General features: G+C 49.9%; 1 protein-coding gene, 1 long non-coding RNA gene and 1 pseudogene across 3 annotated transcripts; 2 read left to right on the top strand and 1 right to left on the bottom strand.

The window, feature by feature from the left end:
• The first annotated feature begins 3,877 nt into the window (after positions 1 to 3,877).
• On the top strand, positions 3,878 to 4,751 carry LOC117857909 (non-specific lipid-transfer protein 1). Its single transcript, XM_034740817.2, has 2 exons — positions 3,878 to 4,346; positions 4,495 to 4,751. Exons 1-2 carry the CDS (start codon positions 3,982 to 3,984, stop codon positions 4,502 to 4,504), a joined length of 375 nt encoding a protein of 124 aa, XP_034596708.1. The 5' UTR covers positions 3,878 to 3,981; the 3' UTR covers positions 4,505 to 4,751.
• A 124-nt stretch (positions 4,752 to 4,875) lies between these two features.
• LOC117855925 (protein FAR1-RELATED SEQUENCE 5-like) lies at positions 4,876 to 10,707 on the top strand (annotated as a pseudogene).
• A 520-nt stretch (positions 10,708 to 11,227) lies between these two features.
• LOC117855427 (uncharacterized) lies at positions 11,228 to 12,964 on the bottom strand. 2 transcript variants are annotated; one of them, XR_004640504.2, is made up of 3 exons: positions 12,693 to 12,964; positions 11,655 to 12,156; positions 11,228 to 11,537 (listed from the first exon to the last, which is right to left on the bottom strand). It is a non-coding gene; the product is annotated as an uncharacterized lncRNA (long non-coding RNA). The 2 variants fall into 2 exon arrangements; XR_004640503.2 differs by having other exon boundaries at positions 11,228 to 12,156.
• Between the last annotated feature and the right edge of the window lie 14,219 nt (positions 12,965 to 27,183).

Here is a 27,183-nt window from a genome sequence, read left to right as displayed (position 1 = left end):
TAGCGCTGGTTCTTGCTTGCTGATTCGCCTTCGCTTGGAAGCATTCTACCCAGCTGCCCCCCGGCACCGTAAGCTCCCTGAAAAAAGTGTTTTCACGGACCATTTTGCATGGGTGCTATGCGGGCGACTCTGAGCAGGGTTGGATTAGGTTCAGTTGCCTTCTGAATTTTACCCTTTTTCACGGCCGTCGCCTTAGAAAACCAAGCTGGATAAGCTTAGTTAGAGCTAAGTCTGTGTCGTGCCTGCATAAGCAGAGGTGATCTCCTCTGACTTTACTTCGCCCTGTAGCAAACAGGAATACAGGTTGCTCTAAATGCAAATCAATATTCAAGCTTAAATCCATAGTCCAAAGTAGCACGGGACGGGAAAGTGTAGTACTCCAACAGTCTCTCTCAAAAAGAAAATGCGTTCCTCAAAAAAGAAAATGGTTTATCTTTACCGGTAGATGAGAACAAAACAGGATGGGGGCGTTCATGTCCGGTACCGACGATGTGATGGCTGCACGAGGGAGTGAGGGGGGAAGCCATGTGGGGAGCACACCAAAAATAGATCACAAAATCGTGCCCTGACAGCGACCCGAGCTACGAAACTCATCAGGTCGCCCGGCCCCACGCGAAAAGAGATATCTGTAAACACGGGACGACGGAGAATGCAACAAGCAGCCTGCTGTAGAGAGAATCCCGTAGCAGGATCGACTACTGTTATAGCAGATTCGAAGTACGTATACTCCATGGTATGGTAGCGTCTTGCTTCGCCAAGCCCCTCGACGTGCAGTGAGAGAGGTCAGGCGCAGAAAGCCATCATGCTCTGTTGCCATTGTTAAGTGCTAACGGTTGGGGGATCGCATCGCATGCCCAGCGGCCAGCGCTGATGGCTGTCTGCTCATGATGCCCGGAGGAAAATCATGGTCGCTTCGGCGAGAGGCGTTAGGGTACCAAGCGGCATGCAGGCGCCGTCCTACCACCACTCATCAAACGCCTTGAACGGAGAAAATAAAACGAACGAGAGATCAGAGCCAGCCCGGTCCGGTCGTGGATACGATACCAACGGCGATGCCAAGGGAAAAAGCGTGATCGAACCGACAGCGACGGCGCGCGCGCCCCCGGCCGTGTCACGTCACGCATGTGGTTGGGTGGTGGCGGGCCACGCGCGGCCGCGGCTGGCTAACGGCCGGGACCGGGGGCTCCTCCGATCCCGTTCGTTAATGGCGCGAGGCCCCCGCGGGCAGCCCGGCCCCCCAACCGAACCGATGTGCTCATTGCCGCTGCCGCTCCCGCGTCGCTCTCCGCGGCGAAACCCTGCCTGCCGGGGCGCTGGGCTCGCGTGGCGCGTCCCGTCGGTTCGATACTTCGATCGCGCGCCAGTTCTCACCCCGTGCCGGTGCCGGTGGTTAGTTGCCCGGCGCACGCGGGCGCGCTCACGAGAGCGGAGGAGCCCCCGTCCCGTCGGTCCTCTACTCGATCGGTCGCGGTTGCGCAGCTGTTGCGGCCATGTGCCCGCGGCGCGTGCCGAAGCGACACCACCGTCGTTCGTCGGGTCACGCGTCGCTGCCTGCTATAGCCTATAGAGGGAGGAAGGCGTGGGGGCGTGGGACTCGTGGCTCGTCTGGGTGCCGGTCCTACGTGCGGGGGTGCGGCCTGCGGCGCCGCGCGGTGCGCCAGGCGTTTCGATACATCTTCGCGGCGACGCTGTTGTAGCACTGAGGAAACACAGGCTCTGCGCTATGTTGAATAGCAGATGATGGTGTATGCTGTCTGTACTGCGCGATACAAATACTATGGACCAATGAACTCGGGATGGACTGAATCGATGCGCAAAGAGACTTTCAAGGAACTGTTGGCTTTTTCGTGACCATTAGCCATGTTTTTTTCGCAGATCCAATCAGCCAATCTGCTGTGGCCTTCGTTCTGTACAAGCGTGTTTGAAAAAAAAAAAGGCCGAAAGCGTACCAAAGGCACGCGAGTTTTGTTTGAATCTTCTAGCCCTATAGTCCCCGAGCTGGGCCAATCGCGCAATAGAATACGGGCCGGGCCTCTGGCACAGGAGAACTGTGGGCCGGCTGAGCATTTTGTTGTGAGTCCTCCTCCTGTAACCCAACTACTTCGGGGTGCGGCCTGTAACCCAAGTGGTCACGCAGCGACGCACACTCACCGGGCTGACGCTCTTCAGCCCAGGGCCAGATCAAGCATGCGCTGAAACTTTTCGTGTTAGCGAATTTTGGAAAACGGTAGCTGGTTTCGCAGTTTGGAGGCAGACACTGCTGAGTGCTGAATGTTGATGCCCGATTTCTCTCCTGTTTTCCCACCACTCACGCTAGATCAGACGCCTGCCTTCTTTTTTTTTTCGTGTCCGAGCGAACACGATGTGAATTGATCTCGCCTGTCCAACCATCCGTGCAGGCTACAGTGAGCGCACCTCCTGGATCGAGCACCTCTCTGGTCTCTCTGCTCCATCGTCTCGAATTGAATGGCGGTGCAGGGGCAGTTAATTCTTTCGCAGCTGCCAACAACCTTCGAACCACTGCCATCAGTGCCACGTGTAGTGCTCGCACAATTTCGTCGAACGCCTTTTGATCGAGTAGCCCTATTTTGGTGAACTACTGGCACAAAATGATACCGAGTTAGTAATAAACGAAGGAAAGGCCGGCAGGCTATCAGAAGCTGCTGCTGCTACTAGTGGTAGAGAGATTGGCGCGAGACGGCGAGAGTAGGTCCGGAGGCATTGACGCCGCCTGGCACACGTCCTCCGCCGACGGAGCGACGCAGCGGGGGGAGCCACAGGCGCTGTAAATGGCGGTCGAGGGGAGTGGCTCTCACATGGCTCCATAAATTGCTGGCCCGTCCGTCCTCCTGCAATCCTGCAAGCCCTGGCGCGGATCAGGTGCATGGGGTCGCAGATCCAAGCCTGAAATCAGAAACCCAAAGCGGGGAGGATGGCAGGATGCAGCAGCATCTGGCCAACCACGCCCGCGACTCCATTAACGCTCGAGAGCAGAGAGGCAAATGCGAGTACGCGCGTCCACAGCCAGATACTAGAAAAGTTGTACGCCATCCACGCTGCGTATCGGACTTGCTAGATGCGCGGATGGGCGATGGCGATTGGGGCCAAATTACTGGCTCAGGTGATTATACTTGTATCCACTACTTTGATCGTGTCTTGATCACACAGGCGACTAGGCCCCTTCCCCTGGTTCGAAGATGAATAGATCCGGTTAATACTCATGATCAAACCCGTGGTAAGTAAAACGCAACACAGAACAAGTAGTTGAAAGGACAAAGGAGGCGACAGGCTGAAACATATGCAGTGACGCCATGTACGGTATACAGGTTATGGGGGCCGTATGGGTTGACCAGGGATGCCCACATGGACGGTCTGCGTGACCTGGTCGCTCGGGCTCGCCCAATCCAAGGCAGCCAAGTAGCCGAGCCGACCCAACGCAAACCGGGCGCACCCCGTGTGCCACGACGAACCGACCTTGGCTGCCTCGATCAATCGAGTGTGTGTGTGTGTCCATCGTCAGTTCGTCACACATGATGGATTCCTTCTATATTTCAGGATGCTGTTTTCTTAAATCTTTTCTAAGCAAATGAAAGTTCATTAATCAGGAGCTATTTGAGCTAGCCGAAAATAGACCATGACCAAACGTTGAGAGTGAGTGCAGCACTGAATGATGCTACGACGAGTGCATGTGCATCTTCAGCACACTAGCACTACGCTCCTAGCCCAGATTAGCGCGGTGTTAAAACTCCTACAGCTCGTAGTAGTAATTTACCCTAGCGATGCATCTACCAGCGAACCAAATCTTAACTCCTCTCCTGAATGCACTCAACTACCCCCGTAATAGTAACATTCCCTCCGCTATATAAACCCTCCACTCCCTCACACAACCAACCAGCGAATCACACACCACTCAGGCTTTAGCTCGCTGCTCTCCGCCATCTTGTACGTGTGACCGAGGGACAAGGAGAGAGGCTCCGAGGCATGGCTGCTCCGAGGCTCGCGACGCTGGCGCTGGCCGTGCTCCTGGCGGCGACCCTGGCGGCTCCCCCGGCCGCGGTGCGCGCGGCCATGTCGTGCACCACGGTGTACAACACCCTGATGCCGTGCCTGCCGTTCGTGCAGATGGGCGGCGCGATGCCCCCGCAGCCGTGCTGCGGCGGCATCCGCGACCTGCTGCGGCAGGCCAACAACACCCCCGACCGCCGCACCATCTGCGGCTGCCTCAAGAACGTCGCCAACAGCGCCGCCGGCGGCTCCGGCACGTACATCGACCGCGCCGCCGCGCTGCCCAGCAAGTGCGGCGTCTCCCTGCCCTACAAGATCAGCACCAGCGTCAACTGCAACACGTAAGCACGCGTCCACGCTCCTCGCTCGATCTATGTACTTCTCTCGTGCTACGTTCTGGTGTACCTTGCTGCGAGATCATCAAAATCATGCTGTGTTCCGGGTTTCTGACATGCTGTAACAATTTCTTTTTCCTTCTTCTTTGCGCAGGATTAACTGAGGCGTCCTGTGCGCGCCCCGGGTGAGGAATGCATGCCGGAGAATAATAAAATGCCGCTAGTGTTTAAGCTAGAATGGACTAGATCGAGATGGTATGCGTCTCTAGTCGTTGCTGGTGTTTAGGAATCGTCTGAAGTTCCTCATGGTGTGTCGTGGATGTCCCGGCGAGCAGAGTAGTCATGGACCTATGTGTTCTTCCGTGTATTGTGGCTATGCATTTCCTCGTGAAAGTACCTATCATTGCAGTATCATGGCCGTGTGCTTTTGTCATCGTGTGACTATAAAAAAATACATGAAACTGAACCATGTCAAAGTCCAGTAGCACATTACCTCGATTTGTCATGGTTTGAACCAAGGTTACAAAAAAGCGGCATTAGGCGCTCGCTTCGGCGCGCTAAAGCGCTGAGCTTACGGGGAGCGCGTCGCCTTGGCGTATAAGCGGTAACTAGGCGGCTGTCGTCTCCCAACGATAGTGCTCTTCCGTTGCCTGACTCCTGTGCGCCTCCTCCCCTCGGCTGAGCGCTCCTGCTTTGTCTTTGTCCCTACCTCCCATGCTCCTCCTCCTCCTCTGTTCAACCCACGGACTAAGACCTTGTTTAGTTGCTCAACTTTTCGTTTGAATTTGTGAATTATTGTCTTGTCCAAATATTGACTAATTAGGCTCAAAAAATTCGTCTCGTAAAGTACAACAAAACTGTGCAATTAGTTTTTGATTTCGTCTATATTCAGTACTCCATGCATGTACCATAAGTTTGATGTGATGGGGAATCTTCTTTTTGCATAGTGCCAAAGTTGGGATTTTGGAGGGAGGGCCCAAAATCTACACTTCACAAGCTGATATATAGGATGCGAAATCAGTCCATCTCCATGAAATTGAGGGTATACGAGAGAAGAGGACTGCATGGGCAATCGATTTTTGCGTCAATTTTAGGCGGTAGTGTTTAGGGAGGGATCGGATTTATGGGTGTTGGTGGAACCATGGAAGAGTAGCCATGGATGAAGGTCGACAAAGCTGGAAGGGGATCCGGCCAGGTGGGGACTCGTGGGGAGAGGTAGAAGATATTTTGTTATTAGGCCAATTGGGCTTCATCTTCATGAATGATGTACTGGATTGCCCATGAGCGGATGTGAGAACGCACGCTGGGCTACTAGAAGATTTCTCAAGGCTGTCAACGTGGAATTCTATTTTTTTGTTTAGCTTTGCTACAGTACAAAACGCTTAAGCACGCTTAGGAACGCCTAAGCTCGCTTAAGTTCTAGGCGCCTAGTGCTTTTTCTAACCTTGGTTTGAACAAAACGAAAAACAAGCTCCTCCGATGCCCAGGAAAGTCACTAATCTCAAACTGAACTTATCATATCCAGCTCCTCTGTAATAGGAGTGATGGTGTACGAACTTCACCTCGTCTCAATTACCCTTTCTTGGTGAACCAGTGCTCCACGATGCTAGCAGCTTAGTGGGGCGTCATTTTCATCCCGAACCAACGCCGACTTCCTAGGCAAGGTGTTTGCGAAGCAGCTTCGACTTCCAAGGTCAAATTGGCCCGTGTCACGGGAGCTTTTCGTCAGCCGATCTCAAATTTCAAAACCACGTCGTCGTCTCCAGAGCGCGTTGCGCTGCCGGCCCCCGGCCGAGGCGTGGCGCTCTACAAACCATGAAGGTCGGCTCGGGGCTGCTTCTTGGTCTTGAAATTTGAGATAGCTTTTTCTTTCGGATTTTTTTTTCTAAACAACAGCCGGCAAGTATTTTGTTATCCTTCATCCTAATTTTTTGCCGTCTGGGCACACGACAGCTGCCGGCCCCATCTTCTTTCCTGCGTGGCGCTGGCGGCATCGTGAAAAGACGTGAACCCGCGCGGGGGAGCCCATCCTCTGCCTCGGGCTGGGCTTTTCATTTTGTTATTTGTTGTTTCAGTTCTGGGCTTTAATTTTGTTTCTTGTGACGTTTTAGACTTGGGCTTCCACCTGTTTTCGGCCCAGATTGTGCGTCTCTGCTGCCAACATTACTCCGGCCCGGCAGCGTCGTCAACACCTGTATTGGATTTCTAGGTACTCCCCAAGGCATGCACTTGATTTTATCTGATACAAATCACAAATGTGGGATTTTGTTATTCTAAAAGTCTTCCCCAAATTTTAGATCTAGGAATTCACTTCTAGGGTTAATTGGATCGCTCCTCTGCAAGGCCATAGCATCCTCTAGTTCCTCATCAGCCAACTAGCAAGGTCACCTCACCTTCCTCCATTGCTGCTCCCTTTGCAAGGTCTGCTGAGAGTTTTTACCTTGCTGTCAATTCTTCGTACCAAGAAGTAAGATTTTATTCCTCTCTCATCTCTTTTGATATTGTGCTTATTGAATTGGTAAGCTTGATGTTCTCACAATGTATGCTGTTGGGATGTATTAGGTCAGGTTGTGGTAAAATCGACATATATTGATTTGTTTAGTTTGATTAGTAGTGAGCTAAACGGCAAGATATGATAAAATAAAAAGTCCATCATGCTGGTTTTGCCTGAATGGAGTGAGTTATGCACAATATGATATAATAAATCAAGAGATAATGGTCTGCTAGGCAGTGAATCATCTATACAATATGCTATGGCCATGGCACGTGCAATATGAAATTATCTATTTTGCCAAAGAGCAATAGAAACCATTGTCTCAATTTTTTCCCATTCGTGAGACTTTTTTTTCTTATTTATTTGCAGTTATGCTAAAAGGTTGCCTGTTGATTTAATTAATATCATATGATTTTTTTGGTTAATAGAGCTCGTCTATGTGTTATTCGTCTCTGACCCAAGGATAACTCAATAGTTCTGTTTTATTAGTGCCTACTCCTTGGTGCAACCTGTTCGTCAAGGCTATCTGCTATCCACAACCTGCTTGTTGTTGGTTCTTTGTGCAAGAACTGGATTGTTCTATCCCGTCTCTTGTGATTATAATCTTCTTCAATGGGTAAGCCTTTTACTGCAAATGTTTGTACTCTACAACAACATGGTCTAAGTAGATTCTTCATATGCCTTTTAGGAACATAACAAATAGTTTTAGAATATATTCGACCTAAGGAGTCAGTTATTTTGTGAGTTTACTTGCATGAGTCGCTAAAAAATGCAAAGTGTAGAGCTTCTGTTTTCTGTCTGGCTGCAAATTTCCATTGTATCCACTATGATCCTCGAGGGTGAATTGAGCATGGCAACGCGATTGGATTTTAATGATGCACACTCTGATGCGGGGTCAGTTGCCCCCATTATTCTTCCTCGACAGGCTCGAGAATGTACAACACCACAGAAATCCTTTATCATCCCGTTCTGTGTAAGTGTCATGCAGCCATTACTTAGGCTACCTTTGGAGCTGTGACGTATTATTTGACATGTAGTGTGTACTTTGTAGGGTTCATCTTATACTCCAGACTGTGATGATGCCATCAAACCAAAGATTGGGATGACTTTCGCAGATGTTAATTCAGCCGAGGAGTTCTATAAATCCTATGCTCACAATGTGGGTTTTTCAGTCCGTGTTGGGCAGCACAAGGCTATTGATGGAATGATCTTGTACAAGCGGTACTGTTGTTCAAATGAAGGTTTTCGTGAAGAGAAAAATATGCAATCTGATAGCAAACGGAGGAAGTATGAGAAAAAAATCACTAGGTGTGGATGTGAGGCTATGCTTGTTATCAAGCGGACCGAGGACCATAAGTACATTGTGACAAGATTTGAGGAAGATCATGCACATGCACTCGTAACCCCTAAAAAGCAGCAATTCATAAGGTCAAACAGAAAGGTTACGTTGAGTGCCAAAAAACATTGTTGACTTGTCATAAAGCAAGCATTGGTACATCACAAGCATATAGGTACCTTCGTGTTGGTGCAGGGGTTTTTGAGAATGTTGAATTCTTAAAGAGGGACTTGCATAATTACCACAGTGCTCTGAGGGTATTAATAAAATCATCAGATGCTCAAATATTTGTTGATCAGTTGAGTAGAAAGAGCCTTGCAAACCCAGGTTTTTATTTTGACTATGTTGTGGATGACCAGGGAAGGTTGGTCCATGTGTTCTGGGTTGATGCAACCTGTAGGAAAAACTATGCTCACTTTGGTGATCTAGTCTCTTTTGACTCTACATACAGCACAAACGAGTATGCATGATTTTTACACCCTTCACAGGTGTGAATCACCACAAGAATAGTGTATTGTTTGGTGCCGCGATGCTATCAAATGAAAAGACTGAGTCATATGTGTGGTTGTTACATACATTCATGAAAGCCATGGGAGGTGTTGCACCTAAGTTGATTATTACCGATGAGGCTGCAAGCATGAAGCTTGCAATACAAGATGTTTTTACCACAAGCATTCATAGGTTATGCATGTGGCATATTTTGATGAAAGTTGACAAGGTTGGGCCTGTATTGAAGGAAGACGTAGAATTCCACCAACGTTTGAGCTGGTGTGTTTGGTCCTCTGAAACACCAACAGAATTTGAGGATAGATGGGGACGTATTATGTCAAAGTATGAGTTGCATGGAAATGAATGGTTTACAAAAAAGTTTGAGCAACGGAAATCATGGGTGCCGGCTTATTTCAATGACATACCTTTGTCAGGTTTGCTGAGGACAACCTCAAGGTCAGAGAGTGCAATTTCTTTCTTCTCTCGTCTAATTGGCTGGAAACATTCTTTAGTAGAGTTTTGGCTGAGGTTTGATGGAGCACTTGAAGAACAACGGTACAAGGAGCTTGAAATGGACAATGTTACCCTTCACACAACCCGCAGTCTGAAGACGGAAGGGGGGATAGAGAAGCATGGCAGTGAGTTTTACGCACATGAAGTATTCAGTGATTTCCAGATAGAGGTTATAGCTGCTAGGGACCATTGCCTAATTGATAGTGTGCAACAAGAGGGGGATGTCGAAATAACTGGTATCATTGAGGATTCTCGGAGATCAAGAGTTGTACACTATAACAGATCAACCATGGTTGCAACGTGTCCTTGCATGCTGTTTGAAATTCATGGCATACCATGTCGCCATATCATTCCAGCCCTAAGAAGTGCCAAGCTAAATGAAGTCCCAAGCTATTATTTATTGGAGAGATTTGCACATGGCTGCAAGAAAAAATTGGTGTTTGATGCGGATGACACCTTGGCACCTTGTTGGAGGAAAGTACCAGCAACAAGAATGACCCAGAGACACAAAAATTGCTTTCAGAGACTTGCAACCAAATGGAAAAACTGGTCCTGCAAGCTAAGCAATCACCTGCTGCTATGCGTCTGTTAAGGGATTAATTAATTGCAGTTGGTGAAAAACTTAATAAGATGGTTCTAGTAAAAGAAGAAAGCCAGGTTGAAGAGTTTGAGTCATACCTTGGATGCTCCATTCCGGATCAAATTGACATCCACCCACCAAATGATACACGTTCTAGGGGTAAGATCAAGAGAATCAAAGGGCATCGTGACAAGGGGACACAGCAAAACAAGAATGAGAAGAAAAAAAAAATCAAAGGACGCTACGTATGTGCAAGACGTGCGGACAAGTTGTGATACGTGATTCGCGTAACTGCCCAAATAAACCACCACAGCAATGATACAAGGTACCTGACCATGTACTTCTAAAAAAAATCAGCTTTGATGTCATGATAAAAATCAAGACTTTTTTTAGGAAAACTACAGCAACCCTCAGGTTGGGTTGCCTGAACTTTATTGATTCAGTGGCCAAATTGTACAAGTTTATAAGTACAAATGTTAGTTTGACTTAGAGAAAAAACAAGTCAGAAGGAAAAAAAAATCAAGACATTTAGAAAATACAATCTGCTTGTAAAACTTTATATCCGAGTTCATGTTGGCATGGTTGTAGGTTACCTTGTCTTTCTTTGTAGCTAATTTCCCTAAAAATACATGTTGGATTTATTTTGCAGCTTACCAGGAGGAAGAAGTTGCTGAAAGTAGGAAGGAATGACTTTGTTCAAAACATGGAGGGACACTTTTGCTAAAAAATTAGTCATGTGGTCAACCAGTTATTGTGAAAGCTGACCATTCCAATTTGCCATCAATTCCATGTAATATTTAGGATAGATTTAGTTTAAGCACCACCTGAGTGGTCATCATGGGTACCTGCGTACTAGCGTTTTTGCATCTTGAATGCTTTGTAAGATCTTGACAAAGCTCATTGAACATCCTTAGACGGATGCCATGGTTCCAGTTGCTTAAGTGACAAACTTTGTAAATGGTCACTAATCTTATCAGTTGACCTATGGTGTATGCTTATCTGGTGCATTCCTTTGCTTCTCTTTGGTTGATCTCAAAAGTGTAAAGTGTATTTATATAACAGCTTATCTGGTGCATTCTTGTGCTTCCATCTGTGTTGTTGTTGGAGATATGCCCTTCCATTCAATTAAAATGTGTGTCAATTTTGTAATTATGCAACGGTATGAATCTATAATGACCATAAATATATATTGCATCTACAATTTCAACAGTACATGGCAACTCAAGTTTTCTGGAAAGTGCTGCTTTTTCCGGAAATGGGTTTGCTCCATACATTTGCACTTTCTGGTGGAATTGAGTGTACATTTTCTTTGTATCAGAATGTTGGTAAAATTGCATGCAAGGGATACTAGCCAGTAAATAGGGTACACATATATCAAGGAAATACAGACTTTATATATAGTTGTATTCCTGGAATATCATTCATCACGACAAGCAGCAGTATAAGGTTGTTCACAAGAGGCTAGAGAATTCATATCACACATGTAAATGCATCTTTTTGGCAGCACACAGTACATACAATCAAGCACACATTACTCTTTACATTGCTAACAGTTACAATAAGTAACACATTACAACAACAATGTTGGTAACTTGGCATCTTGCTCTACTCTTCGACGTGATTAACAGTCTCTTACATGGTGTGTGACTCATCAAAATGAGCAACTGGTATGTACCATCGTCTTTTCTCTTGAAATCAATCATAGCATTACACTCACAGCTTGTTAGCTTCTGGTGTTTCTCCACCCTCCATCCTTTCCCTGAACTTCCAAAGGGCCTACATGATCTTCACCTCAAGTAAAATGTCTATCGTCAGGTGTGTAAAAACAGAAGCAGAACAGTAATGTAAATATCTAGATTAAATTTAGTAGGAGCAAGCATAACCACAACATCAGGCACATACCATTCTGAATTGTAGATTTCTTGCCTGTACCAGTAAGCCTCAGCACTATTTAGATGTAAGACCCACACAACAGAAGCAATTTTTTTTTAGACAGACAGGCAGGCATGCCCTGCCCCATTTCATTAAGAAAACAAGGCAAACGTTCAGTTTGAGTATTTTTAGGAGGGAGTGTACCTCCCCCACAGGCCAACAACGAGAATCACCAGCGTCCTCCAGTAGCTGGTGCCTCTTCATTGCCGCACAACATCAGTTTAAAGCCTTACAAAATAGAGAAAATACAGACTTGAGTTCCCTAGCTTGTGCTCGCTTTTTGGTCATGGAAGATGATTCGGAGTTCCCGCTTCACTATCCCCATCTTTGATCTTCTTCAGGAAGAGTCAATCACCTCCTCCAAGTAGTTGCACCATTGGTCGAAACCCTCTCCGAAACTTTATTTGCACATCAGTTTCCATGTCATGAAACACCTCCAGATCCTCCTTAACACCAGTTTCATGTCCTGCCACTGCCAGCATTTTTCACGAAACACCAAGTTGTTACGTGTTACCCATATTCCCCACAACACATCAGCAGAGATGCATAATCAGAGCATGCAGAATTAAGCAGTCATTAACAATTGAAAATACGTTGCCGTGGTTTAGAACTAAACCAAATGTGTGAGCGGAACTTTGTATATGAATACATTAGGCCAGTGTCAGGCTTTTAACTTGCCATCTTTATGCACTCGTAATGTAAAGAAAACAAAATAATGTGTCAGGCTCTTTACCACATGATTATGCACAAAGCAGTACGAACCAGATGTGTTGGCTAATCGTTGTGAAGGAATCTACTAGTTATAAAATAATGCAATAATTAGCTCCAATGGCTAGCACTAGTGCGAATCTGGTATAGATTGGTATGCACTGGGCCCAATTGATCTATCAATCAGTCCCCGAATTGAATTGTAAAATATCCCTAAATCCACACCATGGAAGCAGTCGTAAGCACAGACAAAAAGAACTCCACGATGAAGCAAGGGCTCAAATCAATGGTGTCACTCACCAGCACCGGCTGAGGACGAGAGAGTCCAACGCCGCCGATGCAGCCACCACCATCGTGCTCTATCGCCTAGAGTCTCCGACCCTGAAGGCACCGACGTCATAGTCACCATTGTCTGCGCGGGGGTGCTTGGCCTTGGCAGCGTTTAAGATCCGCGCCGGCGGAGCTGATGGCTGGCCGGTGGCCGCCACCGCTGGGGATCGAGCTCTATGTTAGCTCGGCATCGGTGGAAATTGGGGATCGGTTTTGAAGGGTCTCGTTGCAGGGTCTAATAGAAAAATGTTCTGTGCTGGGGCGGGCGGTAAATTGCAAAATGTATGTTGCGACTGCTGGTTCATCTCACACCGCAAGTCTTTTATTCAACGGCTCACAAAGCATCCAGTTACAACGAGGCCGACGAGCGCTGATCTCTCCACCTGCGGCTACAAAATTCTCGCGCTCGTGCTGTTGGTCCCCTGCCGTCGAGGTCGAGTTCAGCACTTCAGCTTCGTTCATGTCCAACCGGCTTCCCAGTCTTTCGATCTGGTGGCTGGTTCCTACGCGCCCAGCCTAGCTCTTGTGGCGCTGGCGCCAGCCTCCCTCTATCTACAGCTTCTCAGGGAATACCGGGGCGAGGCGTGAACTTATTATAGACAGTAGCGTTTGCCCCGCGCCGCGTGCCGACGTCCAGAGTTCGTGCGCCGCCCGGCAGCCCAACAACCCCGTCATGATGCGCGGCTTCGCGCAAAGGACTCCTCGCCGCCGGTGAAATCTCGCCCGGAACGCGCCACCGGGCACTGACGCCGTTCGGGTGGATAGTTGCAGAAACGAATCACGTAATGTGACGTGGCCCTGTGGGATTCTGACTGTCCCTTTGCCCGTCTGCACGTCCGTATAGCGTGTGCTCGATCCAGAACGCCGGATGCTCATCCGACAGCAGTAACACCAACTCCGACGAGGCCCAACCATTCTGCTGGCACGACTGTCCTACAGAAAACAGTCGTGCCAGTAGTATGGCTGGGCCTCGCAAGTCACTTCGGCCAAGGTTCTCAACGTCCGTCTGGCCGGCCCAAAGTGGTGCAAGCCCACCTAGGCATGTGTGAGTTGTATGAGTAGGTGAGATGAGAGCAGAGGGCGTGTTTGTTTGCTCTGGCTAGGAACTGAACTCCCTTTAGTCCATAAACTACCAAACATCCCTATTTATTTGACTAAACTTTAGCTCCTAAAGTTTAATCCATAAGCTACCAAGGGGTTGGTTATAGGGGCTAAAAGTACACCTAGACACCTCCTGCCCTCATTTAATGCATGTCTGGTTGCCTCTCTCTCCTCCCCTCGTCACCATCCCCCGCATCCTCCTTCCTTCGCACGGCCCTACGCCATCCCCGCCGCCAGCCCCCTGCGCCATCCCCACCGCCGCTCCCTCCCTCCAGATCCGGCGCACCCTGCGCAATCCACGCCGCCACCGCCCCCTGCGCCATCCCTACCGCCGTCACGGGCCATGACTGTGGCGTAACCGCTCAAATTAACTTGACTAAAATGCACTTAAGTCGCCTGACACGCGATCATGCACTTTAAGCAAATCAACTTGGTCGACCGTCGGATTTCATCCGATAAACCACTTACACATGATCGAGAAGCATTGCTCACACGAAGGTGAGTAGCACAGAGGTTACAACATTCCCATCACATTAACATGGTTCAACATTTATTACATCAGAGTTTTCAAAATTCAAACAAGTTTGCAAGGTTCAACCAGACAAAGTAAAACAAGCGGAAGCTAAACGTCGATACACGATATCATGACGAAGCCGATCATGACATCAATACTCCCTGCCCTTGCCGTCCGAGGAGGGATCCCACTCGACTGTCCAGCCCGGAGGAAGCTGGGTTGGCCAAGTGGTGCTAGTAGCCAAATTATTGACATCACCTGAAAAGTTAAGCCACAACAAGGCTAAGCAACTAATACTCAGCAAGACTGACCCGTCCGGTGATAAATACTATCACCAACTTCTAAACATGCAAGGCCTTTTTGGCTTTAGGTTTGTTTTGCCAAAAGCACCTATAGTCAGTCCTTACTTTCAATATTTTTGCTCAAGTTCTATGTTCATTAACTTGTCTAGATTAGCAACTTATACTAAACAATCATAGTTTCCCAAGCAATTAAAGAACAAACATCCAGATTAAAGTCATCATCATGTTCCATCTTTACTTAATGCAGAATAGCGATCAAGCAGTCCCAAACTATGAGAGGCAGACGAATCGATTCGAATTTATTAACCATGCATGACGAACCTAATCTCACAACATTCGCGCACCACGAAGGGTCGCTTCATTTGTCAGCCCTCCCATCGATCCCTTAGGCACGTGGTAGAGCCAACTTTCTTTGGCATGCAATGCTACATAATCCCGGCCTCTGCCGTACTATGACCGCACTTGCACCCACATGATGCACCATGGGAACAACGTTCCAAGGACAGCCGGAGGGTATGCCACGCCCCAGTTCAATCAGGTACTAGGCTTCCCTATCCCATACTAGGTATGGGATTAGTACTTTCAAACACTGGATCACGAACGCCGACACGTTTCGACCTTAGCAAGTTCATTGCTAGATAGACGGGGCAAACCACCACATCGGAACCATTCCCAGTCCCGTCCGTCATCCTTATAGTTGTAGCATAAGTAAACAAGCAACTCCTATAACTCGCGAGTGACAGGCAATCACTCGACTTTTACCGAGTCCTATTTAGCATTGCAGCTACTCGACCTTAGTAACTAGTGATCAAAACAAGGTACTAAGTTCATGCATCTAAGGTTTCAAACAACACCTAGTAACTTAAATGCACAAGCATAATCAACATAATTCATTGCAGAAGTTTAGAAAACTGGGACATGCTCTGGGGCTTGCCTTCAGGAAGGGTTAGCGGTTCTTCGAGGTCTTGATCTAGCTCGGGTTTGCCTTCCAAGTGATGAAGCTCTGCGGCGGGTTCTTCCTCCGGTGCAGGGTGGAGCTCGTAGGTCCTGTCGGCGAGATTAGCTTCTACACGACATGCACATGCAGGAGTTTAGTTTGAACCAGGCGTGAACACGAACGATGCTCGGTATGGATTACGGTAGAAAGGAAGTTGCCTATAGGCCACATTCACCTAAACAAGGTTTTTAAGTTCTCTTAACTTCGCAAAGGAAGGTGAGGTCGGGTTTAAACTTGCGGTTGACTTTGATGGTGACTGTGTACACATTTAGATTCTTGCAACTTAGAGTTTGCACAAAGAGAGAGGGAGGTTGTGTTTGGGGTGGTTCAAGTTGAAGCGTCCCCACATAAGTAGAGACTAAATGTGATCCAAATTATCAGTCCCAGGAGGCTGATAACACATTTATTCAACAGATAGTTCAGAAACCGTACAGCTCCCGAAGGAGCGGGCGGGCAAGCCACACCCAAAGCAAGACTAAAGCGATAACAACACAAATCCAAGTTGCAGTCCAGTCGGACTCCGGGCTGCAATCGGAGCTAAGCGTCAGCGGAAGCATCCTGCAAAAGGGCCAACACCGCAGGCAGCGTTGGGTGCAGACGCAACCTCCTACTCGAAGTCCTCGGCGACGAAATCCGGATCCTCCTCTGAAGTAACAACACAAGGGTGAGTACAAAAGTACTCAGCAAGTCCAACCCCATCCACGGAGGGGGATACAACAGAGTATGCACAAGAATAATCAAGGAATCAGCTATGGTTTATTTGCAGTAAAGCTAGATTTTAGACACATGCAGGGTTCCATCTCAAAGAAGTTTCACGAAAACATTTTAGTAAACAATATATCAAGTGGGGTTGATCCTACACAAAGGATCCAAGTTTTATCGCTACCGGACTCCCCGTCCGCCGTAGCGCACGGCACACCTGCCGGACACTTCCAAAATTCCACACACCCACTCACGCAGTAGAATACCAGTCACCCCCAAAAGCTAGTTGTGTGACCGAGCCGTAACTCGTCCAATGCCGTGGACACGGCTACCCGGATAGGTTTTAACTCTGCAGAGGTTGTACACTTTTCCCACAAGTAGGGTACCGTATCGCGAACACCTTAGTGTCGGTACGGATCCTAACAAAGCCATTACCCACCTTAGCCAACACTGACTAGTCAACGCAAGAGCGCTCAAGGGGTTAGCAACCCATCCACGGGGCCGTAACCGGGACCTAAGTCACCAAGAGCTTAGTCCTTTTCCAAGGCCTCCCGTTGCTCACCAGCACACCTGAAGCCTAGCAGTTTAGCTAGTGGGATTTATGCTAAGCCGTTGCCCATACAACGGTCGAGTGGTTGTACGATGAGGGAATTAGGCAGGATGACACACCAACTCGGTCCTTAGTCATGACAAGATGGATATCTCCCACACCGCTCAACCACTGAGGTACGAGCCTAACAATCCGGAGTTCCACACAAGAAACACCCATCCATCTCATCCACCACCTCTCTTAACACCCGAAAACCCAACTCCTCAGTTAAACATACTCACACATTAATTTTCGAATAAACAGGTGTAGTCAAGTTTGAATTTGGATAATGAGTTCCCAAGCGTTCTAGCAGTATTTATCATCCAAACAGGGCAACACATATTTAGAGATAAATATGGGACAATCAAGGATTAGTCATAACAATCAAGGGGTGGCTATCCAACCATGTCTTGCGATAAAACAATATGCATGTTATAAAACAGGCCAATAGGTTGTGTCTGAAAAACTGGGTATTAAATATGCATCAAAGGGTGAGATTGGACTTGCCGTTCTCAAAGCCTTCCGGGAGCTCCTGCTCGCGGTACTGGTCCTCGGGCTCGGGCTCGCGGTCGAACTCCTCCTCGCGCTCCTCCTCGGGTACTCCGCGATCTACGGCACACAAACGAGCACACAATAAATAAAAGGAAAAAGGGTTTTACCCGATGAGCTCCGAACAGGAAACATGAACGGAAAATAGGTAGGAAGGGTATTTTCGTGGGATTTTGATATGCCTCGGCGGAAATATATGAGAGGAGGCCGTGGTCGAGTTTGGGGTTAATCGGAGGAGGTTTGGCGCATGAAATGACGGGTTAAAGGAGTATTAGGGGCTTTAAAACGGGGTTCAGGACTGAACCGCGAGAGTAGGGGCCTATCTGTGATTATTTTTGGAATGGTGGAAGGACTGGTTCGCGAATCAGGTAAATTTGTGGGTTGGGTCGCGAGGAGAGGGATTTACCCCTTCTTCTTCCTGGGGACAATCAGGAGCTTGAGAGGAGAAATGGCCGTCGGCGTTCTGGTGGTGGGAGTGGAGGAAGGCAAGGTGCTCGTGGTGAGGGTGTGGAGGTGAAGGCTCGGCTCCCTCCTTTTATAGGCGGCGCGCGGGCGGGCGAGGGCCGAGGTAATGATGGCGGTCGGACTCTTGGTCGGTGGCATGCCGGAGTGGTGAAGCTCGTGGACGGCGTGGCGGCGTGGTCGACGAGGCCACAGGGGCGGCGACCGGTGACCGGCGACACGACGCGATGCACCGAGCCAAGCGCTAAACGCCAAGGCGCGAGCGGGCGCGGCACGGGCGACGTGACGCGGTGCGGGCGCGGCGCGCGGGCGCACGGCCCAGTGCGCGCGTGCGCAGCCCGGCGCCTCGGCGCGCGTGCCAGGCAGGGGGCCGGCGCAGGTGCAAGTGGAGGGGGCTGCCAGGGAGTAAAGAAGAGAGAGAAGAAGGGAAAAAGGGAGGGGAGGAAGAAAGAGAAGGAAAAAGGAGAAAGAAAAGAAAGAGGAAGAAAAAGAAAGAAGGAAGAGAAAGAGAGGGAAGGGAGGGGAAAAAGATGGCGGAAATTTCGGGATTCGACTGCGCGCGGTGACGGATTGACGGGCACGCGGCGAAAATTACGGGGAGTGGAAAAATGGAGAATTGACGGGCCGGGGCCAGGACGGCGGGTCCGACGGAAGGGAAAAGATTTGACGGAGCTCGGCGGTCGGAAAAATTTTGGAAAGTGTTTTTAACGGGTGATTTAACCGGGTGTATTTTACGGGCGTTACAAACCTACCCCACTTAAATTGAATCTCGTCCTCGAGATTCGGCTGAGTCCTGAACAGATGGGGGAATTCCTTCTTCAACGCATCCTCGCGTTCCCAAGTGGCTTCTTCCTCACCATGCCTACTCCATTGAACTCTGCAAATCCGTACCGCTGAATTCCTTATCCTTCTGGTGACTGTATCCAGAATCTTGACGGGTACCTCCTGATATCGCAGATCTTTCTGCAAATCTATGGTTTCCACCGGTATTTGCTCTTCTGGTACTCTCAGGCATTTTCTTAGCTGGGATACATGGAACACCGGGTGGATATCCGACATTTCTTCGGGCAACTGGATACGGTAGGCTACCGCTCCAATTCTCTTTAGCACCTTGTATGGTCCGATATACCGAGGGGCCAGCTTCCCTTGCACTTGAAACCTCCGGGTACCTCGGATCGGAGAGACTTTAAGGTACACGAAGTCCCCCTCACTGAAAATCAATTCTCGTCTCCTCTTATCTGAGTAGCTCTTCTGTCTAGACTGTGCTGCTTTCAACTTCTCCCGTATTTCAGCTACTCGCTCTTCTGCTTCCTTAATAAAGGCAGGTCCTACCAGGGTCCGCTCCCCCACTTCTGACCACATCAACGGGGTCCTGCACTTTCTTCCATAGAGAGCCTCAAACGGTGACATGCCTAAGCTGGCTTGGTAACTGTTGTTGTATGAGAACTCTGCATATGGTAGACTCTGCTCCCAGTCCTTGCCATAAGTAAGGACACATGCCCTCAACATGTCTTCCATGATTTGATTTACTCTCTCTGTTTGACCATCGGTCTGGGGGTGATAAGCTGAACTAAAGTCCAGTTTGGTGCCCATAGCCTTATGGAGACTCTTCCAGAATCTAGAGGTGAATTGGGTCCCTCTATCCGAAACAATTCTGCTAGGTACACCATGCAACTTCACTATGTTGTCCACATAGAGCCGAGCTAGCTTCTCTCCCCCATATGTGGTCCGTACGGGCAAGTAGTGGGCAACCTTAGTGAGTCGGTCCACTATCACCCATATGGAGTCATTCCCTTTCTGAGTCCTGGGCAATCCCACTACAAAATCCATGCCAACCTCGTCCCATTTCCAAACTGGAATGGGTAGTGGTTGCAGTAACCCAGCTGGCTTCTGATGTTCGGCCTTAACTCTTTGGCAAATATCGCAGTGAGCGACGAACTGGGCTATGTCCGCTTTCATCCCGTTCCACCAGTACTTTTGTTTTAAGTCCATGTACATCTTGGTGGATCCCGGGTGGATGGAATATGCTGAGTTATGGGCCTCATCCATGATGGTTTGCCGGAATTCACCTACCTTGGGTACACAAATCCTATCCTTGTACCACAAGGTTCCCTTCTCATCCACTCTGAAATCTGGGGCTTTGTTTTCCCCGGTTTGCCTGCGAATCCTCACCAGGTCCGGGTCCGAGCCTTGGGCCTCTCGGATTCTTTCTTCTAGGGTGGGCTGAACACTTAGCTTGCGGCTGGTATTCTGAGGGATGATATGTACATTTAATCGGGCCATTTCCTCTTGTAAGTGGGGGTCCTTAGGTCCGATCTGCCCATGGGGTTTCCTGCTTAATGCATCCGCTACCACATTGGCCTTACCGGGGTGGTAGTGAATTTCCAGATTATAGTCCTTGACCAATTCTAACCATCTTCTTTGCCTTAGATTCAGATCTGGTTGGGTGAAGATGTATTTTAGGCTCTTGTGGTCAGTGTAAATCTCACACTTATTCCCGATCAAGTAATGTCTCCAGATCTTGAGGGCATGCACTACGGCTGCAAATTCCAAGTCATGGGTGGGGTAATTTTGTTCATGGGGCTTAAGTTGACGGGAGGCGTAAGCCACTACCTTTCCATCCTGCATCAGGACACACCCTAACCCTTGGCGAGAAGCGTCACAATAAATGACGAAGTCCCGTTGGATATTCGGTAGGGTCAACACTGGGGCGGTCGTTAATCTTCTCTTCAGTTCCTGAAAACTCCTCTCACATGCCTCGGTCCAATTGAATTTCTTGTCCTTCCTGAGTAGCTCCGTCATAGGTCGGGCTATCTTGGAGAATCCCTCAATGAACCTCCGATAATACCCATCTAAGCCAAGAAAACTCCTGATTTCACTAACATTGGTGGGTTGCTGCCAGTTGGAGACGGCTTCCACCTTCTCGGGGTCGACTGCTACTCCTTCTGCGGTTAAGATGTGTCCAAGAAATGCCACCTTCTCTAGCCAAAATTCACATTTACTGAATTTAGCATAAAGTCGGTGGGCTCTCAATTTCTCCAGCACTACTCGCAGATGTTGCTCATGCTCTTGGACACTCTTGGAGTAAATAAGTATGTCGTCGATAAAGACCACGACAAACTTGTCTAACTCTTCCATAAACACCTTGTTCATGAGATTCATGAAATAAGCAGGGGCATTGGTCAGTCCAAAGGACATCACTGTGAATTCAAACTGGCCATACCGGGTAACAAAAGCTGTCTTCGGGATATCACTTTCCTTAATCTTGAGCTGGTGGTACCCTGATCTCAAATCTATTTTGGAGAAATACTTGGCCCCCTTTAACTGGTCAAATAGATCATCTATTCTGGGAAGGGGGTATTTATTCTTGATAGTGACCTCATTTAGTGCGCGATAATCCACGCACATCCTCATGCTTCCATCTTTCTTCTTGACAAAGAGCACTGGGGCTCCCCATGGGGATGAGCTGGGTCTGATAAAGCCACACTGCTGCAGTTCACCTAGCTGTTTCTTCAGCTCTGCTAACTCAGATGCTGCCATTCTATAGGGTCTCTTGGCTATAGGGGAGGTTCCAGGGATAAGGTCGATCACAAACTCTATATCCCTATCCGGGGGCATTCCAGGTAGTTCCTCAGGAAAAACATCCGGGTATTCACTCACTACCGGAACTCCTTCTATAGCTTTGGCTTCCATGTTAAAAACCATTGGGTCAGGCCCACTTCCCCGGGTGTGGCAGGTTACTTGTACGCCTTCCTGATTAATTAGGCGCACTACCTTATCAGCACATCCTATGTGTCCATCATGTAGGCTTAACCAATCCATTCCAAGGATCACATCTATTCCTTTAGACTTAAGTACTACTAGATCTGCGAGGAATTCTACCCCACTTAAATTGATCCTTACCCGGGAACAACCTAGTCGACACTGGATGTCGGCTCCAGGCATCCGGGTTATTAGGGGTACCTTTAGTAGTACTGTAGGTATGTGGTGCTTATCCACAAAGCTTGATGATATAAATGAATGTGATGCTCCAGAATCGAAGAGTACTGTTGCCAATACTGAGCTGACTAGAAACTCACCGAGTACAACGCCCTGAGCCTCCTGAGCCTCTTGCGCGCTGATGTGGTTGACGCGGGCCCGTCCAAACAACTGCTGGGGCTGCCTCATCTGCTGGCTGTTGTTGTTGTTGTTGTTGTTGTTGTGGCCGGGGTTGTTGCTGCGGACGGGAACACGGTTGGCTCCTGACACTGCTGCCCTTGGCCCAGTCACTGCGTTGGAGAAGGCTGACGCAGCTGGCTTGTTGGCGTAGGGGCAGTTGGCAATGAAGTGCCCTGGCTCACGGCAGTTGAAGCATGCTCTGCCGTTGTTGGTGACCTGACTGGCGCTGTTCTGTGGGGCCTTGACAGGGTTCTGGCTTCTGAATGGGGCATTGGTCTGATGGGAACCGGAGGCTTGAGACTGGGTCCGGTACTGCATGGGAGCTTGGGACCTGGGCATGGGGTAACCAAAGCTTCTTGGTTTCTGGAACCTGTCTTGCTGGTGGGCCTTGCTGTCCAGGAACCGGCGCTTGTTGTCCCTCCTTTCATCTGCCTTGGCTCTCTCAGTCAGAATGGCCATGTTCATCAGGGTGTTGAAGTCAGGGTAGATCTGAGGAGTAAGCAGAGTCCTCAGTTCCGCGTTCAAGCCCTTCTTGAACATGTCTTGCTTCTTCTCATCCTTGTCTACTTCTTCTGGAGCATAGCGAGCCAACTCCATGAACTGGTAGGTGTACTCCTCCACGGACTTGTTGCCCTAGCGCAGTTCACGGAATTCATCCGCCTTGCGCTTCATGGTAGCTGCAGGAATGTGATAGCGGCGGAACTCTGTCACAAACTCATCCCAGGTGATAGTGGAGGCATCCTGGGCGGCCGTGCAGTAGTTCTCCCACCAAGCTAAAGCAGTCCCAGTGAGCTGGTGTGCAGCCAGGAGAACCTTGTCCCTGCTCTCACAGCCGAATGGCTCTAGCTTCCTCTTAATGACCCGCAGCCAGTCATCTGCGTCCAGGGGGTTGATGGACCCGCCAAAAGTGGGCGGCTTGGTGCGGAGGAAGTCTGTCAGCTTCTCATTCATACCCTGTCCGCGGGGCCTCTGGCGAGTGATGGCATTGGCCAAGGCTTCCAGCAGAAGGGTCTGGTTGTTCATGACTTGTACCAGATCAATGACCGGTGGGGGCGGTGGCTCCTGTGCTCCCACTTGACCCTCCCCCCTGCCCTCGGGTTGATTCACCTCCTGCTCCTCATGGTGCACTATTGGTGGGGGTCCCTGCCTTTCCTGCTGCCTTTCTGCACTAGAAGTGGCACGTGCTTGACTCGGGGAGGTCCTGGTGGCACGCTTGGGAGGCATCTGCAGATTGAGCGAACTTTCATGAGACTTGGATTTGGATATTAAGGTGATGTTTAATTAATTATTTCGAATTTTCGAAGAGACAGAATCCACCTCCTGTCGACAAGCACACAGACTAACAAACAACAAGCACAAATGATTTTATTATTTTGCCGGGGCGGTTACAACACTTGGGGTAGGGCCAAAACACGTGCTACACGACCGGTACAACAACACAATTGGGGGTACAAATCTAGACTCGGGACGGCTTCTGGAGTACAACTCTGGACTACGGACCATGACGACTCCACTCCCTCGGGCAACTCTGGGCCGGGCATTCTACTCGTGGGACGAATCTGCACACTGCGCGGAGTGATCTTCTGGCGGAATCAGGAGGGCCAGCACCTCATCTCTCAGGGTCCCACCTGCGGGAGGGAGCTCATTGGCCACCTCAGAGTCCCTTTCCGAAGGCGGTGGTGCTGGTGTGGCATCAGGGCTCTTCCGCTTCCCGGACCCCTGGGCAACAGGGACTCCATCCAAAACTGGGGCCTCGTCGTCCTCCATGATCCGCATCTTCCTCCGTGTGCGGTCCGAGCGGTGGGCTTCCTTCAGGGCCTGCGCGTGCCGGTCCTCGGCCTCTTTGAGGGCCTCGATGGCGAGGGCCTCATTGCTTTGGGCGGCCGCGGCTCGGGCCTCAGCTGCTGCCAACCTCACCTGGAGCCTCCTCACCATAATCTCGGCGTCCTCGGCTCTGCGGATCTGCTGCTTCAAATGAGCAGCCTGCTCATCGCAGAGCTCATCCAAAGTGAGGAGGTAGGCAGCCATATGGAGCACGGTGGGGTCATCCTCGCGCTGTCCACGTCCTTCCAAAGTCCTCACCCGGGCCAGCCAAACCGGGCGGTTCTTCTTGACAGGCGGGTAGAACCTCATCGGTGTGCGTCCGATGTGCCGCTCATAGATCTGGCACAGGTAGCGCAGGGCTTTCCGAGCTGCCGCCTGGTAAGTGTCTTTCCGCCGGAAACCAGTGGCAGACACATTCCAAGGCTGAATGTCGGGGAAGCGGCTGCTCCTGCCCACAAAGATGGTCATCTCGCACCGGAGAGTCCCACGGTCCTCATACTCCCTGCTGGAGTACTCCGGGCGCTCGTAAATCCCGAGGCGGTCCATGCAGGCGAACAGCAACCTGGGAAAACCGGGCTCCTCCAGGCAGTGGCTGTTGGTCCATCCTTCTTCGGCCATCTGGAAAGAATCGGGGTGTAAATCAGTTTTGCAATTGAGCAGGGGTAGCAAGAAATTTTGCAAATCATTTAATTTGGTCAAAAAGGCTTTTCCGGTCCTAATGGTTACGTCCTACGGCCAACGACCGCTCTGATACCACTTGAAGCGTCCCCACATAAGTAGAGACTAAATGTGATCCAAATTATCAGTCCCAGGAGGCTGATAACACATTTATTCAACAGATAGTTCAGAAACCGTACAGCTCCCGAAGGAGCGGGCGGGCAAGCCACACCCAAAGCAAGACTAAAGCGATAACAACACAAATCCAAGTTGCAGTCCAGTCGGACTCCGGGCTGCAATCGGAGCTAAGCGTCAGCGGAAGCATCCTGCAAAAGGGCCAACACCGCAGGCAGCGTTGGGTGCAGACGCAACCTCCTACTCGAAGTCCTCGGCGACGAAATCCGGATCCTCCTCTGAAGTAACAACACAAGGGTGAGTACAAAAGTACTCAGCAAGTCCAACCCCATCCACGGAGGGGGATACAACAGAGTATGCACAAGAATAATCAAGGAATCAGCTATGGTTTATTTGCAGTAAAGCTAGATTTTAGACACATGCAGGGTTCCATCTCAAAGAAGTTTCACGAAAACATTTTAGTAAACAATATATCAAGTGGGGTTGATCCTACACAAAGGATCCAAGTTTTATCGCTACCGGACTCCCCGTCCGCCGTAGCGCACGGCACACCTGCCGGACACTTCCAAAATTCCACACACCCACTCACGCAGTAGAATACCAGTCACCCCCAAAAGCTAGTTGTGTGACCGAGCCGTAACTCGTCCAATGCCGTGGACACGGCTACCCGGATAGGTTTTAACTCTGCAGAGGTTGTACACTTTTCCCACAAGTAGGGTACCGTATCGCGAACACCTTAGTGTCGGTACGGATCCTAACAAAGCCATTACCCACCTTAGCCAACACTGACTAGTCAACGCAAGAGCGCTCAAGGGGTTAGCAACCCATCCACGGGGCCGTAACCGGGACCTAAGTCACCAAGAGCTTAGTCCTTTTCCAAGGCCTCCCGTTGCTCACCAGCACACCTGAAGCCTAGCAGTTTAGCTAGTGGGATTTATGCTAAGCCGTTGCCCATACAACGGTCGAGTGGTTGTACGATGAGGGAATTAGGCAGGATGACACACCAACTCGGTCCTTAGTCATGACAAGATGGATATCTCCCACACCGCTCAACCACTGAGGTACGAGCCTAACAATCCGGAGTTCCACACAAGAAACACCCATCCATCTCATCCACCACCTCTCTTAACACCCGAAAACCCAACTCCTCAGTTAAACATACTCACACATTAATTTTCGAGTAAACAGGTGTAGTCAAGTTTGAATTTGGATAATGAGTTCCCAAGCGTTCTAGCAGTATTTATCATCCAAACAGGGCAACACATATTTAGAGATAAATATGGGACAATCAAGGATTAGTCATAACAATCAAGGGGTGGCTATCCAACCATGTCTTGCGATAAAACAATATGCATGTTATAAAACAGGCCAATAGGTTGTGTCTGAAAAACTGGGTATTAAATATGCATCAAAGGGTGAGATTGGACTTGCCGTTCTCAAAGCCTTCCGGGAGCTCCTGCTCGCGGTACTGGTCCTCGGGCTCGGGCTCGCGGTCGAACTCCTCCTCGCGCTCCTCCTCGGGTACTCCGCGATCTACGGCACACAAACGAGCACACAATAAATAAAAGGAAAAAGGGTTTTACCCGATGAGCTCCGAACAGGAAACATGAACGGAAAATAGGTAGGAAGGGTATTTTCGTGGGATTTTGATATGCCTCGGCAGAAATATATGAGAGGAGGCCGTGGTCGAGTTTGGGGTTAATCGGAGGAGGTTTGGCGCATGAAATGACGGGTTAAAGGAGTATTAGGGGCTTTAAAACGGGGTTCAGGACTGAACCGCGAGAGTAGGGGCCTATCTGTGATTATTTTTGGAATGGTGGAAGGACTGGTTCGCGAATCAGGTAAATTTGTGGGTTGGGTCGCGAGGAGAGGGATTTACCCCTTCTTCTTCCTGGGGATAATCAGGAGCTTGAGAGGAGAAATGGCCGTCGGCGTTCTGGTGGTGGGAGTGGAGGAAGGCAAGGTGCTCGTGGTGAGGGTGTGGAGGTGAAGGCTCGGCTCCCTCCTTTTATAGGCGGCGCGCGGGCGGGCGAGGGCCGAGGTAATGATGGCGGTCGGACTCTTGGTCGGTGGCGTGCCGGAGTGGTGAAGCTCGTGGACGGCGTGGCGGCGTGGTCGACGAGGCCACAGGGGCGGCGACCGGTGACCGGCGACACGACGCGACGCACCGAGCCAAGCGCTAAACGCCAAGGCGCGAGCGGGCGCGGCACGGGCGACGTGACGCGGTGCGGGCGCGGCGCGGCACGGACTCGGCGCGGCGCGGGCGCGGGTGCGGGCGCGCGGGCGCGGGCGTGCGCGGCGCGGCGCGGCGCGGCGCGCGGGCGCGCGGCCCAGTGCGCGCGTGCGCGGCCCGGCACCTCGGCGCGCGTGCCAGGCAGGGGGCCGGCGCAGGTGCAAGTGGAGGGGGCTGCCAGGGAGTAAAGAAGAGAGAGAAGAAGGGAAAAAGGGAGGGGAGGAAGAAAGAGAAGGAA

Source organism: Setaria viridis, chromosome 5, assembly GCF_005286985.2.
Source record: "Setaria viridis chromosome 5, Setaria_viridis_v4.0, whole genome shotgun sequence".
NCBI classification, from domain to species: domain Eukaryota; kingdom Viridiplantae; phylum Streptophyta; class Magnoliopsida; order Poales; family Poaceae; genus Setaria; species Setaria viridis.
This window is presented reverse-complemented; position numbering and strand designations above follow the sequence as displayed.

What these genes read in the sequence shown, in the direction of transcription:
- LOC117857909 (XM_034740817.2), top strand. Translation starts at nt 3,982, where the DNA reads ATGGCTGCTCCGAGGCTCGCGACGCTGGCGCTGGCCGTGCTCCTGGCG.